This window comes from Mustela putorius, unplaced genomic scaffold (genome assembly GCF_011764305.1).
Source record: "Mustela putorius furo isolate JIRA1106 unplaced genomic scaffold, ASM1176430v1.1 tig00000596_pilon_pilon_pilon, whole genome shotgun sequence".
Taxonomy (NCBI): domain Eukaryota; kingdom Metazoa; phylum Chordata; class Mammalia; order Carnivora; family Mustelidae; genus Mustela; species Mustela putorius.
In genome coordinates, this window is record NW_025421428.1 from 11206272 (window position 1) to 11222733 (window position 16462).

The window sequence follows — 16462 nt, forward strand, 5'->3', positions numbered from 1 at the left end:
GGGTATTTGAAAAGCAGCCTCGGGGCGCCTGGGTGGCTCAGTGGGTTAAGCCTCTGCCTTCAGTTCAGGTCATGATCCAGGGTCCTGGGATCGAGCCCCACATCGGGCTCTCTGCTCAGCGGTGAGCCTGCTTCCTCCTCTCTCTCTGCCTGCCTCTCTGCCTACTTGTAATCTCTGTCTGTCAAATAAATAAATAAAATCTTTAAAAAAAAAAAAAAAAAAAAAAAAAGAAAAGCAGCCTCCTCGAGTCATCAGGCACAGCAATTCAGGGATAGCCCGTGGGGCCTCCCTTCCCACTTCTCTGGGAAGAGGTTGCCATTCCGTTGTGCAGCTCACCCCCACCCAACACCCACCTTCCCGTCCGTCCGTTCATCTGTACCTGCATTCCTTCCTTCCGCAAGCCTGCGCGGAGCCCGTTGGCGGGCCAGGGGCTCAGGAGCGTTCACACCCGCTTCGCACCTGTTCTGATCGAATTCCTAGCACAGCTCCTGTGGCGGGTCCTAGGACTCCTGCTTTACAAATGGGGAAACTGAGGCACTTTCCCAGGGTCACCCCCGCAGAGAATAAGTGTGGCCTAGGAGGTGGTGACCTGTTCTCATTCTGTGATCCTAGAGAGAACCCTGGTTTGGTTCCAACCTGAGCCAATTTAGTACTTTTCAGAAAAAAAAGAAGGGGATTTGTTTATTCGTTTCACGGTTCAATAAGGAATGACTATTTGGACTTGGCTGGATGTTTGACCACATTATGTGGCTTGTCCCAGGTTTTGGTTCACGGCTCTGTTCTCGTCTTGCCTGTAAAAAAGCTGGAACTGACCGCTGTGGGGGGCCGGAGGGCCAGGCCGAGGAGGGGAGGGGGCTGGGCGCAGCCAGGTCCCGGGGGGCTGCTCAGCCTTCCTGCCCTGGCCCACCACATGCAGGCAGGCCCCCGGGTGCCTTCTCCAACGGTGCTGTCCCCGGGCTGAGACTTGGGGGGCAGCGTATCTCAAACACTGACCTGGATGTGAGGCTCTTTCCTGCGCGCCCCCCCCCCCAGCCCCCAGGACGGCAGGGAGAGCCAACCCCGCATGGAAGAGGCTGTTCTTGTCAGTCCTTTTAGAAGCCCAGTTGGCCTCAGGAAGGATAGGCCAGTGCTGTCCCCTGCCAGAGTGGCTGGACACGCAGCTCCTGACTGGGACAGATCATCTGGGGGACATGGGTGGGTAGGCCACAGGGGCGGGCTGGGGAGGACAGGAGGGAGGTGCCCCGGGTCTGCCCGTCTCCTAAGGCACCTCCCTAGAGCTAAAAGTCTGCTTCTGTTTTCTCTTGCAGTTACCGAGAAGGAAGTCCAGCAGTGGTGAGTAGCTCGTTTCCCCCAAACTATTGGCGGGGAGGCCTGGGCAGCTGTCGGCTTTGGGCTGAGGGGACAGCAGTGCAGCTGCCCAGAACAGGGCCATGTGGAGGGACTTCTGAGCGTGGCTGCTGTACCAGCCAGACCGGGCAGGCTTCGCTTAGATTCTTTTGTCCCCAGAGGGCTGGTGTAGGGCCAGTTGAACTGGGGTGGAGGTGGGTGTTGGGGACCACCAGGCCCTGCTCACCAAAGAGAGGGGTTGGGACCAGAAACGTGTCTGGAGACTGGGTCCCAGGCCTGGCTTTGTCACTAAGTCACCAGTGGCCTTGAGAAGTCTCTTCCCATTTCTGGGGTTCAGTCACCTTTTCTATAAAGTGGTTGGTGAGACTGGGCCAAGATGGCAAACAGGTTTTCTTTTGGATGCCGGCTCTCATCAGTCTGTAGTGGCTGCCCAGAGGGCCGGGTTAAGAAGGCTTCTGAGGCTGTATGTCATGGAGTAGAGGGAAAGTATAGCAGTGAGCGGTTGACGTGGGCTGGGATGGAGGAGTGATGCCTGCCTGGGCTGGGGGAGAGGGAGCGGCATGCTGATTGTCCCCTGGTCCCCTGCGGAATGTCGCAGAATGTGGAGCTGGCAGGGGAGGCTCACATAAAGGGAGACTTGAGGTGGGGGGTTGCGGAGGGGAGGAGACAAGCCTGGAGAACTTCCAGGCAAGTTGGGTGGGTGAGAAATGGATCTAGAATCCTGACCAGACCTCAAGTGATTCTCTGAGCCTCAGTTTCCCCATGCGTGTGATGGGAATGATGATGTACTGGGAAGACATTCCCTGTGAGGGTCATAGCACCGTGCCCAAAAGATGACAGCCACGGTGGGTGGTCTTCTGTGTGCCGTTCGGATGGGGAACTGAGGCCGAGAGAGGGCCCCCATCACAGCCAGGGCGTGGCAGGCCTGCATGGATCCATGCCCGGAGACTCTGGGGCAGCTCCGGGGGTGGGGTGTGCAGGGCCAGGCTGCCCTAGGGGCCACTTCGTACAACTCCCTGTCCCTGAGTCCAGGCTGTGGAGGGCAAGAGCTATGGCCGCCCTGCCCAGCTCTGCTGACCCCGTGCTGGACATCTAGCCCAGTGGCCAGAACCCAGATGGTGAGCTGGTTCCTCCTGAGGAGTTGGTGGGGCGGGAGCAGGGGAGGAGCGCATGTGGAGGGAGCAGCAGCCGCCGCCTTTTCCGCCCCTACATCCGAGGACCAACATGTGGGTCTGATCTGCCTCTGACCTCCTTTTCAGTTCTCCGCTTCCCCAGGTGAGCGTTCCAGAAACGTTCCTACTTCTAGGTCTTTATCCCCATGGCTCTGCCTTCCAGAACTCCCCGCCCTTCCTTCCTGGGCCTTTGTCTGCTCATATCTCCCCTCTGGAACTACCCACCCTTCTTTCTGACCTTCCTAGGCCAACTGATAATCGTCTTTCCCGAAGCTCAACCTGCACGTCACCTCCTCCAGTCACCTCCTCCAGGAAGCCTTCCGGGATTCCCCGTCTGTACATAATCCCCCTCCTTCCCACCTGACAGCCAGAGGAGTCATTGTTGAACAAAAACCTGACAGTGTCTGGCTTCTGCTTAAAACCTTCCTTTGGCATGGTTATATGGGGATGAGGACGGGGGTGGTCTGACCCTGCCAGTCTCCCCACCATCTCCTTCTGCCCCCTGACCTGCCTGAATTGCTGGCTGTTCCTGAACTCACTTTGCCCCCTGGGCCTTCCCAACCTTGGCCTGGCCTCCCCCACTCCTGGGGACACCCCTCCGCCTCTTTGCTTGGCTCCTATCTCCCTACCCTCAGGGCTTCATTCCTGAGACCGCCTGGGCCCTCAGGTTAGCTTAGGGGACCCACCACAGCTGCAGACTCAACTGGCAACTGTTACTCATCTGTGAGCCTCCCTGCCTCCTTTCCTGGCCCTGAGGGCAGGCCCTGTACTGTTTGCCCCTGTGCCCCCAGAGCCCGGCCACGGCAGGTGCTCCGCTCCCAGGAAGCACGTCCCGTGCTTCACGTACGTTGCTGTTGACTCCCCGGAGTTGCCCTGGGGTCCGACGGGGCTGCGATCTGTCCTGGAGAGCTGGCGGATGCTTTCCCAGTGCTGCCGTGTGCTTCGCGAGCTCTCAGACGTGGCCTCATTCAGTTCCTCCCTGCTGTCGCCCAGAGAAGTGACCCAACATGGCGGCATTTCCTAGATGGGCCCTGCCTTGCTCACACGTGTGCTTCCACCAGGGGAAGGCAGAGCACAGCGGCCAGACGGGCTTCGGAACCAGGGCGCCGGGCTTGGGGACCCACACCCCAGGACCTGCGTGAGCAATCTGGAGCAAGTTATTGGACATGTCGGTACCTTGGTTTTCCCATCTGGAGAGTTAACCTTTATAGGAATATTGTAAAGAACAAATGATCTAATTCACATAAACCGTCTGGAGCACAGCCTAGTTACATTCTCTCTGCCGGCGGTGCTAATAATAATGATATCAGTATCGTCATCAGTACGAGCCATGGAGCAGTTCTCCAAGTCCCCTTCTCATTATGACAATGGGGAAACTGAGGCCCAGACAGGTGGAATGACTTAGGTTCCTTTGCCAAGCTGCTATTTCAGCTACAACCTGGACAAGGACTTGGCCGTGGAGGGGAGTTCCAGGCACAGGGAAGAGCAATCGGCAGGTGCACGGGGAATAGACTTGGTGTGTTCAAGGAACAGCAGGGAGGCCGTAGAGGCTGGCCCCTGGAGAGCCGTCGTGGAGGCTGCCGTAACAGAGCCGGGGCCCTGGGCCTTGTGACATGCAGCCCTTGCCATAGGGTGACTCTCTCTGAAGAGCTTATAAAGACAAGAACTGATCTTTCTTTGCCAGAAAGTTCTGTGGGCCTCAAGTACATGTCCTTTGGTTCATTTTGGTGGTGCCTTCAAGCCTAGGAGACAGCCGACTCAGTGCTTTCCACTGGCCTTCCTGGGTCAGTCCCTGACCCACCTCACTGTGGTGTTCTAGAATCCCATAGGGCAAAGCTAGCCTGGGGATAGTTAAACAGGGACACTCATACCTCCACCCTCTCCGCTGGTGCCCACAGCAGACATTGGTAATGGATCACAGATTATAGCACTCGATCAGTTTCCTCCAGGGCTCTGGGCGGCCAGAGCCATTGCTGCTGGCAAACAAAATGAGCCCTTCTGTTCTTCCTCAACTGGCCCGAATGTCACTGGTTCACTGGCACTGTAGGTGGCCCACCGTCCCCTCTGTCTTTTGCACAGGAAGCAGGTAAGATGAGCTCCTGTGTCCCAAGTGCCCTGGGCCGTTCTCAGAGGACACTTTGCCACCACAGCCCCCAGGCAGCCCCTTCACATCTCAGACAGCTCTTGGGGCACCCAACAGCTGGGGGCAGTGCTGACGCCAGCCTTCCCGGGAAAGCGTGGGCTTCCCAGGATCACTCACCTCCCCTTCTCCCATGGCCTCACTGGGCACCTCCCCAACACACACTTGCTGACCCTCCCCCACACCATGCTCATTTCTACCTCTGAACCCCTCATCCTTGCTGTTCCCTCTGCACCCAGGTCTTGGCATCGCCAGCCCAGGGTCCTCTCTTCGGACAGGCATGCCCTGACCACCCAGTCTCTGTTTCTCCAGCATGCTCTAGGATCCCCTTATTTTGTGTAGATTTTCAATAGCCACAATGCAGCGGGGAACCAAGGCCCAGGGCTTTTTCCCTTTTTTTTTTTTTTTTTTAAAGATTTTATTTATTTATTTGACAGACAGAGATCACAAGTAGGCAGAGAGGCAGGTAGAGAGAGAGGAGGAAGCAGGCTCCCCACCGAGCAGAGAACCCGATGCGGGACTCGATCCCAGGACCCTGAGATCATGACCCGAGCTGAAGGCAGAGGCTTTAACCCACTGAGCCACCCTGGCACCCTCCTTTTTTTCTTTTTTTTTTTTTTTTAAGATTTTATTTTTAAGTCATCTCTGCACCCAGCATGGAGCTCAGACTCATAACCTCAAGATTAAGAGCCCCTTGTTCCTCCGGCTAAGCCCAAGGCCCAGGGCTCTTACATGATTCTATGATTGGTCATAGACCGCCCAGGGAGCAGAAGCAGAGCCTGGAGTTGCACTTGGGCCTTGGTGCTGGTCGGGCGCAGGTCTTCGGGAGAGCCCAGGCCCCAGGTTGTCCGGAGCACAGGCCAGCCTGCAGCCGTGGGTGCCCAGGCCAGCCTCATCAGGGCTCAGTCTACACCAGGCTCCTGCTGGCGGCCCCCTCGGGGTCATCTCAGGGGCTCCCTGCCCCGCACTGCTGTGTGGTTCTCTGTATTTGCAGGGAGGGGGCTGGAGGCTGAGAGGTCAGGCCAGTGTCGGGGTCCACATGCTGAGCCCGGCTTGTTGCCGTGGAAGGTGAGGACCCGCAGTGCGGGCTAAGAAGCTGCGGCAGGTCCCAGGCCCTTGCGGATGATTGTGAAATTGCCATCGCTCGGAGGACAGAGAGAAAGCAGACAGAAGACCATGGGGGCTGGAGGAGGCAGGGAAGGCAGGAAGGAAGAGGCTTCTTCCTCATGGGTGTGCGTGGGATCCTCCTCCAGGATCTGCGCGGCGAGGGGAGCAGCACAGGAGGGGGTTGTTTGAGAGAGAATGGGACAAGAATCCGTCAGGTGCACCTCGGAGGCAGCTGGGCCCGCGCTGGCGGCGGGTGGCGCGTGGCGGGTGGGGGCAAAGCGCTCCCGTGTATCCGTCTATCCCTCACCCTTCCCGCTGCAGAAGGCTGTTTTACCCTGGGCCTGGCGGGAGAGGGGCATGCTCCGGGCCTGGCCTCGGGCTGGCTCCCATGCGGCGGGGTTCCCTGGGAACTGAGACCACGGAATCCCAGAAAGTCCTAGCAGGCTGGGGCCTTTGGGCCTTGCTCGGGGTCCTCCGAGAATGGGAAGCAGAGATGGAGTCGGACCCCCGTATCACAGCGAGGATTCGTTCATTCACTCTCCATTCAGTTGTCCGCTCAGAAAGTCTTTACTGAGCACCTGCTATGTGCCAGGCCAGTGCAGGGGGGCTGAGGGCAGGTGGAGACAGGTGCCTGGAGTCCCCTGGGGGAGGGGGACACAGGCACAGCCCAGGCTGGCATGGTGGGGAAGCCCCTTCCAGAAGTGGCATTCAGCCTTTGCTGCTTTATGAAACGACAGGTTTCTTTAGCCCTTTGCCTTTCAAAGACGTGTAAGAGAGCACTGGTCAGGTCTGCGACTTTGTTCTTATCCCCACCCTGTCTCGAACTGCCGGCCCCCCAACATAGCCAACCCCATCAAATGCCTGTGCTTAGGTGGCCGGACAGCGCCTCTGGCCCCCAGGGAGCTAAGACCCTTATTCTCGCACAAGATTTCAAGGCTGGCGACAGGTACCAAGATAACTGATTGAACAAAATGTCATCTTCTTGCCTCAATAAAAAGATGACTTAATATAAAAAATTAGCTTCCATGAGTCCTAGTAACTAAGGACGGTTTACAAAAGAGAAGGCAAATCTAGGGAGCGTCATGATTGTAGTTTGGTTTGGTTTTTCAAAGGTTTCGTTTTCTGCAGTAGCTTTTTTTTTTTTTTTTTTTGGCAGCACCCTTTTTATTTATTTATTTATTTTTAAAAGATTTATTTATTTATTTATGTGACAGATCACAAGTAGGCAGAGAGAGAGAGCGAGAAAGAGAGAGAGAAAGAGAGGAGGAAGCAGGCTCCCCGCCGAGCAGAGAGCCCAATGTGGGGCTCGATCCCAGGACCCTGGGATCATGACCCGAGCCGAAGGCAGAGGCTTTAACCCACTGAGCCACCCAGGCGCCCCAGCACCCTTTTTAAAGGTAGCTCATTTTTTAGCAGATGATGGTCAATTGTGTTCGAGGTTCAAGGATCTATGTGGATATAAACAACTCTTATTATGTAGGATTTTCTATATCGCATGCTGTCTTAAACCAAACTGTGTCTGTATTTGTTATTTTTATACCTGATCTAGAATATTCTGTAATGATTTTAGTTACTTTTTTTTAATGTGGTGAAATACACATCACCTGAAATTTACTATCCTAACCATTAAGGCTGTTATGGGAGTGGCCTCTGCACAGGGCATCAGGGGTCTTGGTACACTGGAGCCTGCTCCTTGGGGCACCTGGCAGGACAGGGTGGCCAGGCTGGGGGGGGGGTCCGTGTCCGTGACATCTGGGGCTCTGCTCTGTGGGAGAGGTTGGGGCTGGAGCTTGACGTCCGGCAGATGTCCAGGATGTCCTTTGCCATCTACCACACTTGCCATTTGCCGAAGCTCACCCAGGGCCTGGGGGTAGGTGCTGTGTTGGTTCCCACATCATGGATCGGTAAACTGAGGCTCAGGAAGAGGAAGTCACCTGCCCAGGGTCACACACAGGTCCAGGGTGGTCCTGGGATTGAGCCACGTCTAATAGGGAAGCCCGAGCCCTTCCTTTTCAGTTCTTTAAACTCTAAAAAAAATTAAAACTTCTTTTATAAAGAAAATTGTAAACTAAATTGTAAACTAAAAAAAAATTGTAAACTTCTTTTACAAATTTTGGAATTTGGGCATGTTCAGTGCATGGAGCTAGTAATAATAAACAAAATAAAAAGATCTTCCCTGCTTCCTTTCCACCGCATATGACACTTGACTTGCGGGGACTGTTGGTCCCAGAGCGTGACACTGTCTGCAGTGGCCAGGGGGCGTGTCTCTAAGGGAAACATAGAAGCTGAGAAGGAAAAGGTGGGTGGGAGGCAGAAGGGTAGGGGGGGAGGTGAGGGCTGAACAGAAGGGGTGCTGAGTGATGGCCCTGAGCCGGGGCAAGACGTAACCTTCCCCAGCCTCAGTTTCCCCATCTGTAAAATGGGCATAATTGTCCTTGCCTCCTGGGCTCATTGGGATCATGGGGTGAAATTAGGCTTAGAAGGCACGTAGCCATTTTTCTGGCTCTCGGTAGGCCCCGGTAGTAGCTGTCACTCAGGAGCACAGAAGACTCAGGTGCCAGACCCCCTCTAGCTCATGGGGTTCCCAGAGGAACCCGGGGGATATTTGGCCTCTGTCTGGAGACACCTTTGTCCCAACTTGGAGGCAGGTACTACGGATAGCTAGCAGATGGAGGCTAGGGCCACAGGACAGCCCACACCCCCCCCCCCCGAGAATCTTCCAACCCCAAATGTCAGAGGTGCTGTGGTGGGGAAACCCTGCCTCCAGAGCCGGTCTGGGTCACTTATTTTAGCAGCAGGGAAACTGAGGGGCATTGCAGGGAAGGGGTCCCTCGAGGTCCCTCTCCCAGTGAGACAGGATGGGGCCAGGCTTGGCACAGCTTTCCCGTCCGCTGTGTGTCTAAAGGAGAGCGGAAGGGACCTGGGCTTGTTGGAACCTGAGGCCTGGCCATGGGAGGGGGATGGGGTCACGGCGCTCAGTCGTCCTGGGGACAGAAGTCCTGGACATGCACTTCATCACGAGGCAGCAGCCCCTCCCCCTCCACCCCCGGTGCCCTGCAGGCAGTGGGGAGGGGGCATGTGCCGGGGTGGGGTGTCCCACCGCTGGAGGGTAGGCGGCGCCTCAGGACTGGACCCTTTTGTGAAGTCCTGCCCAGAGCTGTGACAACTCACAGGGTGAATCAGGAGTCGGGGTAACCAGGGTGTCTGGGACAGCTCCCCCATCTCTGCTCCGGCGAGGCAGGGTGCCCCCGCCTTCTAATGATGAACGACGGGGTGGCACAGTGGTTGGGGGGCACGTGCTTTGTGTTTCCACCGGCTGGAGGAGGCGTGGGTGGCAGGCAGGAGACCTGGGTCTGAGCCCTGGTCCTGCGGCTAATGATCTGTGCAACCTTGAGCCGCTCTCTCGCCCTCTCTGAGACCCCCAGTTCCCTGTCGCAGAGGGTAGGGGGACATCCGTGGTTATTTAGCCATCTGAAGGAAGCTCTCCGGTTCTGGCCAGGGTCCTCGGGGCTCAGGGAGGTACCAGATGCCTGGGCTCGCCCTCCCTCTGTCCTTGCCTGGCAGTTTGTATGCCCATCCGTCCATCCATCCATCCGTCCATCCATCCATCTCTTTGGACAGACATTTACTGAACCCCCATCGTACACGAGCACCTGTCCTGGGCACAGGGCACTGCTGCGTCAGGGAGATTACAGTCAGACGGGGACACAACCTGGAGACAAACAGGACATGGTGTGCTGGGGTCTCTGGGGGCTGAGGGAGCAGAGGAACCTTCGAGGCCCTGGGGGTTGAGTGTGGAAGGGGGAGGTGCCCGGCAAGAGGAGGCCGGGCCATTGGGCAGCCTCTAATTGGCATCTCCCCTGCAGGTGGGCTTCCTGGGGCCCCACCATGACGGCCTCTGCAGGGGGAACTGGACAGGCTCCCCGAAGGCTCCCCACTGAGGCTGGCCTCCTGCGCCCCTGCCTGTCCCGGGTTACCCCCGCAGGACCTCCGCTGCGGGCTCAGGCAGCTGCTCTCCCTGCTGAGGGCTCCTGCCGCTGAGCTAACCGCCTTCTAGTCCAAGAGCCCGCCCCCTGAGGAGCCACCCGCAGGGACCCTCCAGGGAGGCTTTTGTCTTCTCTTTATTGTTTTTAACAGTCTCTGCGGATCATTTAAGTAACATATACCCATTGTGGGGGAAATGAGAAGCTCAGGGGGAAATGAGAAGCTCAGGCATCCAGAGGGATCTGGGGATGTTGGAGCCGGCCCCCACATGACCCCCAAGTCCTGGCACCAGACACTTCCCCTCCTCCTGCCCAGGGACCTGTCTTGGCCAGGGAGCCTGGGCTCATGGACCAGATCTTGTCCTTGAAATGCTCCTCCCTGGCTGTGTGTGTGTGTGTCCTGCCTGGCTATGAAGCTTGGACCAAGAGCACCCCGCTGGGAAGGAGAATTTAGGGGAGGGAACTGCACGGGCTGGGTCCCTTCCTGGTTCCGGTGGTGGGAAGGGTGCCCGACCTCTTGCCTCATCTGCGAGCCCACTTCGCAGGGCAGAGGCGACTCATGAGGAACAGCTGTGAAGACTGAGCTCAGCACCCAGGGCTTGGGGACTGTTGCCAAAGGTCCAGGCGGAGGGTGAGGTTGGGGCCGCCATGGGAGGGCCGCCTATGGGCGCCCACTTCAGCCCACCCCAGGCATGAAGCCCCCCACCACATTCCATCTTCCAGCCTCCCCTGCACCCCAACAACACTCATGCCTGAGGAGCAGCTGATACATTAGCAAGAATCTTTTCTTTTTTTTTCTTTTTAAGATTTTATTTATTTATTTGACAGAGACAGTGTGCTTACAAGCAGGGAGAGGCAGCAGAGGGAGAGAGAGAAGCAGGCGCTGTGCTGACCAGGGAGCCCGATGCAAGACTCAAGCTCATGACCTGAACCTAAGGCAGACACTTAACTGACGGAGCCACCAGGAGTCCCTCTTATTTTCTTGTTCACATCTGATCTCAGTTCTGAGGCTGTAGATCCCTGAGTTTCCTAGGTGTCCCTTTAGGTCCTTACATGTGAAGTGTCCCCCCAGGCCCGTTAGATTGTTCCCCGGGGGCAGGAGGACAGCGGGTGCCCGGAATCCCCTCCCTGGACAGGAGGGTCTTGGAACAATGCGGCAGGTGAATTTCAGCGACCCGGTGTCTGTGAGCATCTGGTTTCTTCGGTGTCTGCCTTCCACCCAGCTCCAGTCTGGATTGCAAGGATGAGCAAGTCCCTCTCCTGAGCCTCAGCTTTCCCATCTGTTAAATGGGCTTAACTGCAGCCCTGCTCACCGGCTGCGTGGGCGGCCCGGGAGAATGCGTTTGCTGGGAAGGGCGCAGAGAGCGAAGGGCTGGGAGCAGATAATGGCTGGTGGCTCGCTCCCTTCCCTTTATGCTGGGAAATCTCCTCCTCCAGCTGGGTTGCTAAGCTACACACAGGAGCCGACTCATGAATTGTTTTACAACAACTCCTCTGAGTTCATAACACTAAAGATCATGCTGCTGCTGATCTCTTATGCCCAGCCCTGGGATAAGTATGTTACATGATCATCTCATCTGATCCCAACAAGATAGCTGTGGGAGCTGGCCCCGTTTATGGAGGAGGGGATGGAGGCTCAGAGACGGGAAGGCACTTGCCCAGGGTTGCACAGCCAGCAAGGAGCAAAGCTGGGATTTGGAGTACAAAGCCAGGCCGCTGTCCGTGGGCTCTGTGGCTGCAGGATGCTGGAACAAACCAGAGCACCCTGTGCGCTCGCTGCCCTGCTCCCCGTGTCCTTCAGCTGCAGATCCCTGGGAACAAAGGTGGGGGAGGGGGTGTGCATATTGTGGGGCGCAGGCGTGTGGGAGGAGCCAGCTGCCGGCCCCATATGGTGGCTCTGCCTACTCTGTGGTGTCAGGAGAGGCTCAGTGGAGAAGGTGGGGGAGGCGGGAGTGGTTGGTGTAAGAGCGCTCCTTTGGGGAGCTGGTTCGGGTGAGTTTTGTTTTAGCCCCGCCGCGTGGTTGGGGGACAGGCAGGGGGGTTCATTCTCATGGTACTTCTTATCCCCCTTGCACGGTTGAGGCTCTGAGAGATGCAGTCACCTGTCCCAGGTCACCCAGCTGGCCAGAGGCAGAGGAAGTGCAGCCCAACACCCCCCACGGGGCTCACAGCCTCCTGCTGGCAGGAGGGTGATGTCAGCGTCTCCTTTCCCCTCTCTGGCCTGGTCTGCTACCTCTAGGTACAAAGGCTTCATCAAGGACTGCCCCAGCGGGCAGCTGGACGCTGCAGGCTTCCAGAAAATCTACAAGCAGTTCTTCCCATTTGGAGATCCTACCAAGTTTGCCACGTTTGTTTTCAACGTGTTTGATGAAAACAAGGTGAGCTGGGCATGGACGGGCCCGCGCCCGGTACAGAGCCCCCTCCCTCCGGCAGGCGCCCGCCGCACCTCCACACCCACGCTTTTCTGCCAGCGTTCCCTGCTGGAGAAGGCACACACACGCGCACACACGCGCAGTGTGCACTTGCACACACAGGCACACACGCCTGCGTGTGCACACTCGTGCCCACATAAATGCAACGCACACACTTAACACCTGCTCCACGGAGACGTACACGCGCACACACATATGTATACCTTGACCTTTTTCTTACAAGCACAGAATGCAAATGCCTACAGGGATAATAACCAGATTTAGAATCATCCGCACTGACATCTACCGAGCCTGGACTGTGTGCAAAGCTTTCTAGGTGGACTATTTACAACCAGCTCCCTGCGGGGTATGTGCTTTGAACACCCCCGTTTTGCAGATGGGGAAACTGAGGCTCTGAGCAGCAGACAGAACTGAGGGTGGGGGGCGGTCATTCACACCCGGCTGCTTTCGCAGAGCATCGTGTTTTCGAGTCTCATCTTGGCGGATCCACTGTCAGGCCCCCACAGTCCTCAGCACCGTGTCCCACGCCTGTATTTTTCCAGGCTTCCTTGTGTTCACGGTGGATTTACTGTAACTTGTTTTCGCATTCTGTCCTGTTGGGCCCTCGGACTTGGATTGTCACACCCCGGCTTTCTCCCCAGGTGCCCTCAGGCTGACAGTCACACTGCCTGGCCCTGGGAAGAGCTCTGCCCTCCCCCAGCCTCAGTTTCCCTATTTGCAAAACGAACAGGTGGGATTAAACAATCTAGAGCCTTGCCCTCCTCCAAAGTCTGGGAGCCTGGGGCTCTGGGCCAAGGGGAAAGGGGATCTCCAGGCGGCCCTTGCCCGGAGAGGGGGTGTGTGTATTGGCGGCACCTTCCGGCTCTTTCTCCCATCAGATGTGGAGTTGGGCTCTGGCTTTGGCCTCACTCTTTCTTCTGTTCCTTCTGCCTGGCCTGATTCATCTGTGATCCTAGCCCCCACCCCGTCCCTGTCCCCTGTCTCCTGTCCTCTCTGCCTGGGTGTCTGTCCTTCGGTTGTGGGTATCTGGTGCCTGCCCGTCGCCCATCACACACCCAGGGCCCGGCCTGACCAGAGATCCAGTACTGACCGGGGCCACCCTGCCCCTCTCTCCCATCAGGATGGGCGGATTGAGTTCTCCGAGTTCATCCAGGCACTGTCGGTGACCTCAAGGGGAACCCTGGACGAGAAGCTTCGGTGTAAGTCCTGTCCCTGGGTTCCGCTAGGCAGCCCCTGGCTGGGCCCTGGCTGTTGGTCCAGGGCTGAGAGATGGCACAGATGTCCTGCCTTTATGGGTCAGAGGAGCTTCCCTGGGGGTGACCATGGAGGAGGAACACAGCTTACCGAGGCAGGGTGGACAGATGGGGCTGTCAACAGGCGTACACGAGGACCGCAGGTAGTGTAGCCTTTGTGTTAAAAGACCCGGTTCCGGCGCTGGCGCTGTTTTGATGACCGGTCTCATTCATGCACTTACTCACTCACTCAGCAGAGATCCACGGCCACAGCCACAGCCACGGCCACGGTCAATGCTGGCAAGGAGGCCAGGGAGCCACCAGAGAAGCACACAGGCAGGCGACCGCTCCTGTGGTTGTCAGTCTAGCCTGGGGACATGATTTTGAAAAATCCCATAAAACCTCCACGGAGGCAGGAAAGGGAGGGTGAGCAGACAGGAGCCCGCGGGGCTGTGAGGGGTCAGGAGCTGAGCCTGGCGGGGGGACAGCTGGCGTGGGTGGGAGGAGGGGAGAAGGTGTGTGGAACAGGGGAACAGCGTGTGCGAGGCCTCAGGGCAGAGCGGGCAGGGGCAAAAGGGAGTCTGGAGCCAGGGTGGAAAGAGCTGAGCCCGAATCCACTGCTCTCTTGGGCCTTCACGCTGCATGGCGCCGGCAACAAGAAAACAGTGGTTTCTCTTTCCTCTTTCTCCTTCTTCTTCTTTTTTTTAGGAATAAAGGAGGGTTTTATTCTTGTAAAATCTACCCCCACCTCACCCCCATTCCGGGCATATTATTTTGTTTTCTAAGTTGACCCCCTAGCAGGGAGCTCCGTGACTGCGGGAGGGGAGTGGGTTCGGTGGGGAGGAGGCTGACACTTGGTGGGGAGACCAGCTCTGCAGGCCCAGAGCCCCCTTCTTTTTACTTTTAGTTCCTTTAACAAAAGAACAAAAACACACCCCTAGTTGAAATGGTACCTGTGTCGATGTGTGTGTGTGTGTGTGTCTGTCGGTCCCTGTTTGTCCTGATGTGAATCCTATTTGCGGAGGAGTAGTGGGGCTCCCCGGCATGCTGGGGGAATGGGGGGCTGGGGGGCGGGGCCGGGGCGGGACAGAGCCTGTCAGGCCCCGCCCCCCCGCGGGGGTGACTCCGCCCCGCTGCTCGATCGCAGGGGCCTTCAAGCTCTACGATCTGGATAACGACGGCTACATCACCAGGAACGAGATGCTGGACATTGTGGACGCCATTTACCAGATGGTGGTGAGGCCTGGGCCCTGTGGGGTAGGAGAGGCAGCAGGAGCCTCATGTGTAGGGACAGGGCCTGGTCGGCCCTTAGAGGGAGTCCGCTCCCGCAGCAGAGGGGTCGCTGCGCATCTGTGCGGTGGCGGTGGCGGTGGCGGTGGCGGGCGGCTGGGGTGTCTGTGGGGCTGAGGGGGGAGGGGCAGAGCTTTCCAGGGCAGGAGGCAGAGAGGGCAGGGGTGGAGGCGGGGGAGAGCAGCCCACACGGGGAGCCCGCCCAGATCTGGGGGCATAGTTTTGGCCGGGACCCCAAAGCCGCATGGCCAGGAGCGCAGCGCCCAGCGTGTCTCTCTCTGGCAGGGGAACACCGTGGAGCTCCCCGAGGAGGAGAACACCCCCGAGAAGAGGGTGGACCGGATCTTCGCCATGATGGACAAGGTGAGCTGCGGGTGAGGCTGGTCCTTGACCGGGGAGGTAAGGCGTGGGGGCGGGGGTGGAGGCCCTGGGCCGCGGTGGGGGGGCCGTGCAGACCCTCGGAGATGCAGAGCCGGTCCATGCAGGCCAGAGTTTTAAGAAAGTTAAGCCAGCACTTCTTTCCGCAGCCAGGATTCTTAACCGTTTTTACTTCTTGACCTGGACCCCTTGGGCGTACTGGAGAAGTCTCTGGGCGTCTCAAATAACAGTTTTCAGCGCATCCAGTCATGTCCATTGGATCAAAAAGGAAGTCAATGATTTTGGAATACAGCCTTCAAAATATCTTTTAAAAGACTCTGTGATACAGCATTCTGTAAGCTTCTTTATGAAATTTAAGAAGGTGTAACGGTGGGTGTTATCACCCCCCAGTTTCAAAGCGATGGCAGGCATTCGTGATGCCCGAGGTGTCTGTGATGCGCTGTGACATGGCCCGTGACCCCCCACCGTTGACACAGGTCCCAGGTGCGGCTGGTTCTCTCGGGCATTGTCACCTACTAGCATCGTGGATGGAAAAGCTATATTTCAGTTACGAGTTAGTGACTCGAAAGACCTCATTTTGGGGTGCCTGGGTGGCTCAGTTGGTTAAGCGTCTGCCTTTGGCTTAGGTCATTATCCCAGGGTCCTGGGATGGAGTCCTGCATGGGGCTCCCTGCTCAGTGGGGAGTCTGCTTTTCCTTCCCCTTCTGCCGGCAGCTCTGCCTGCTTGTGCTCTCTCTTTCTCTGTCAAATAAATAAAAATCTAAAAAAAAAAAAAAAAAAAGAAAAAGAAAGAAAGACCTCATTTTTTTTCCCATCTAAGTTTACAGACCTGCTGCATTCTAGCCACAGACCCCCTGGTTAAGAAATTCTTGTTTATATCAAACTCTTCTTAACAAGTGAAATAACTTTGTTTTTATTAGAAATTTGATATGGTGAGAGTAGGGCAACCCAGTATTGCTTGCTTTAAATCAAAGAACACAAATTGCAGTGACAGAGGGCTTATTTATTATTATTTTTTTAAAGATTTTATTTATTTGACAGAGAGAGCACAAGCAGGGGGAGTGGGAGAGGGAGAAGAAGGCATCCCCAATAAGCAGGGAGCCCGATGGAGGGCTCAATCCCAGAACCCTGGGATCAGGACCTGAGCCAAAGGCAGATGCTTAACCGACAGAGCCACCCAGGCTCCCCTGACAGTGGGCAGAGTCCAGGTGCCTGACCGGAAAGCTTGGAGCCCGAGATCAGCACATGTCAGAGAGGCAGCGAAGACCTCTAGGTTCAGACTGTGCAGATCTCTTGGCGATGATCAAAAGATGCGTCCACAGCGTGTGGAGTGAAGGATATTGACATTGTACAGGATGGTTCGATGCTGTTTAATGGCAAG

The 16462-nt window shown here is 56.8% G+C and overlaps 1 protein-coding gene across 2 annotated transcripts in view; it reads left to right on the forward strand.

Moving 5' to 3' along the window:
* The window catches only part of NCS1 (neuronal calcium sensor 1), a 50827-nt gene that overhangs the window by 23355 nt on the left and 11010 nt on the right, over positions 1-16462 (forward strand). For both annotated transcript variants that reach the window (XM_045082597.1, XM_045082598.1), the window contains exons 2-6: positions 1308-1332; positions 11989-12127; positions 13302-13380; positions 14561-14649; positions 14989-15066. In XM_045082597.1, coding sequence (XP_044938532.1) covers positions 1308-1332; positions 11989-12127; positions 13302-13380; positions 14561-14649; positions 14989-15066 — 410 coding nt within the window. The remainder of the gene's footprint in view (positions 1-1307; positions 1333-11988; positions 12128-13301; positions 13381-14560; positions 14650-14988; positions 15067-16462) is intronic.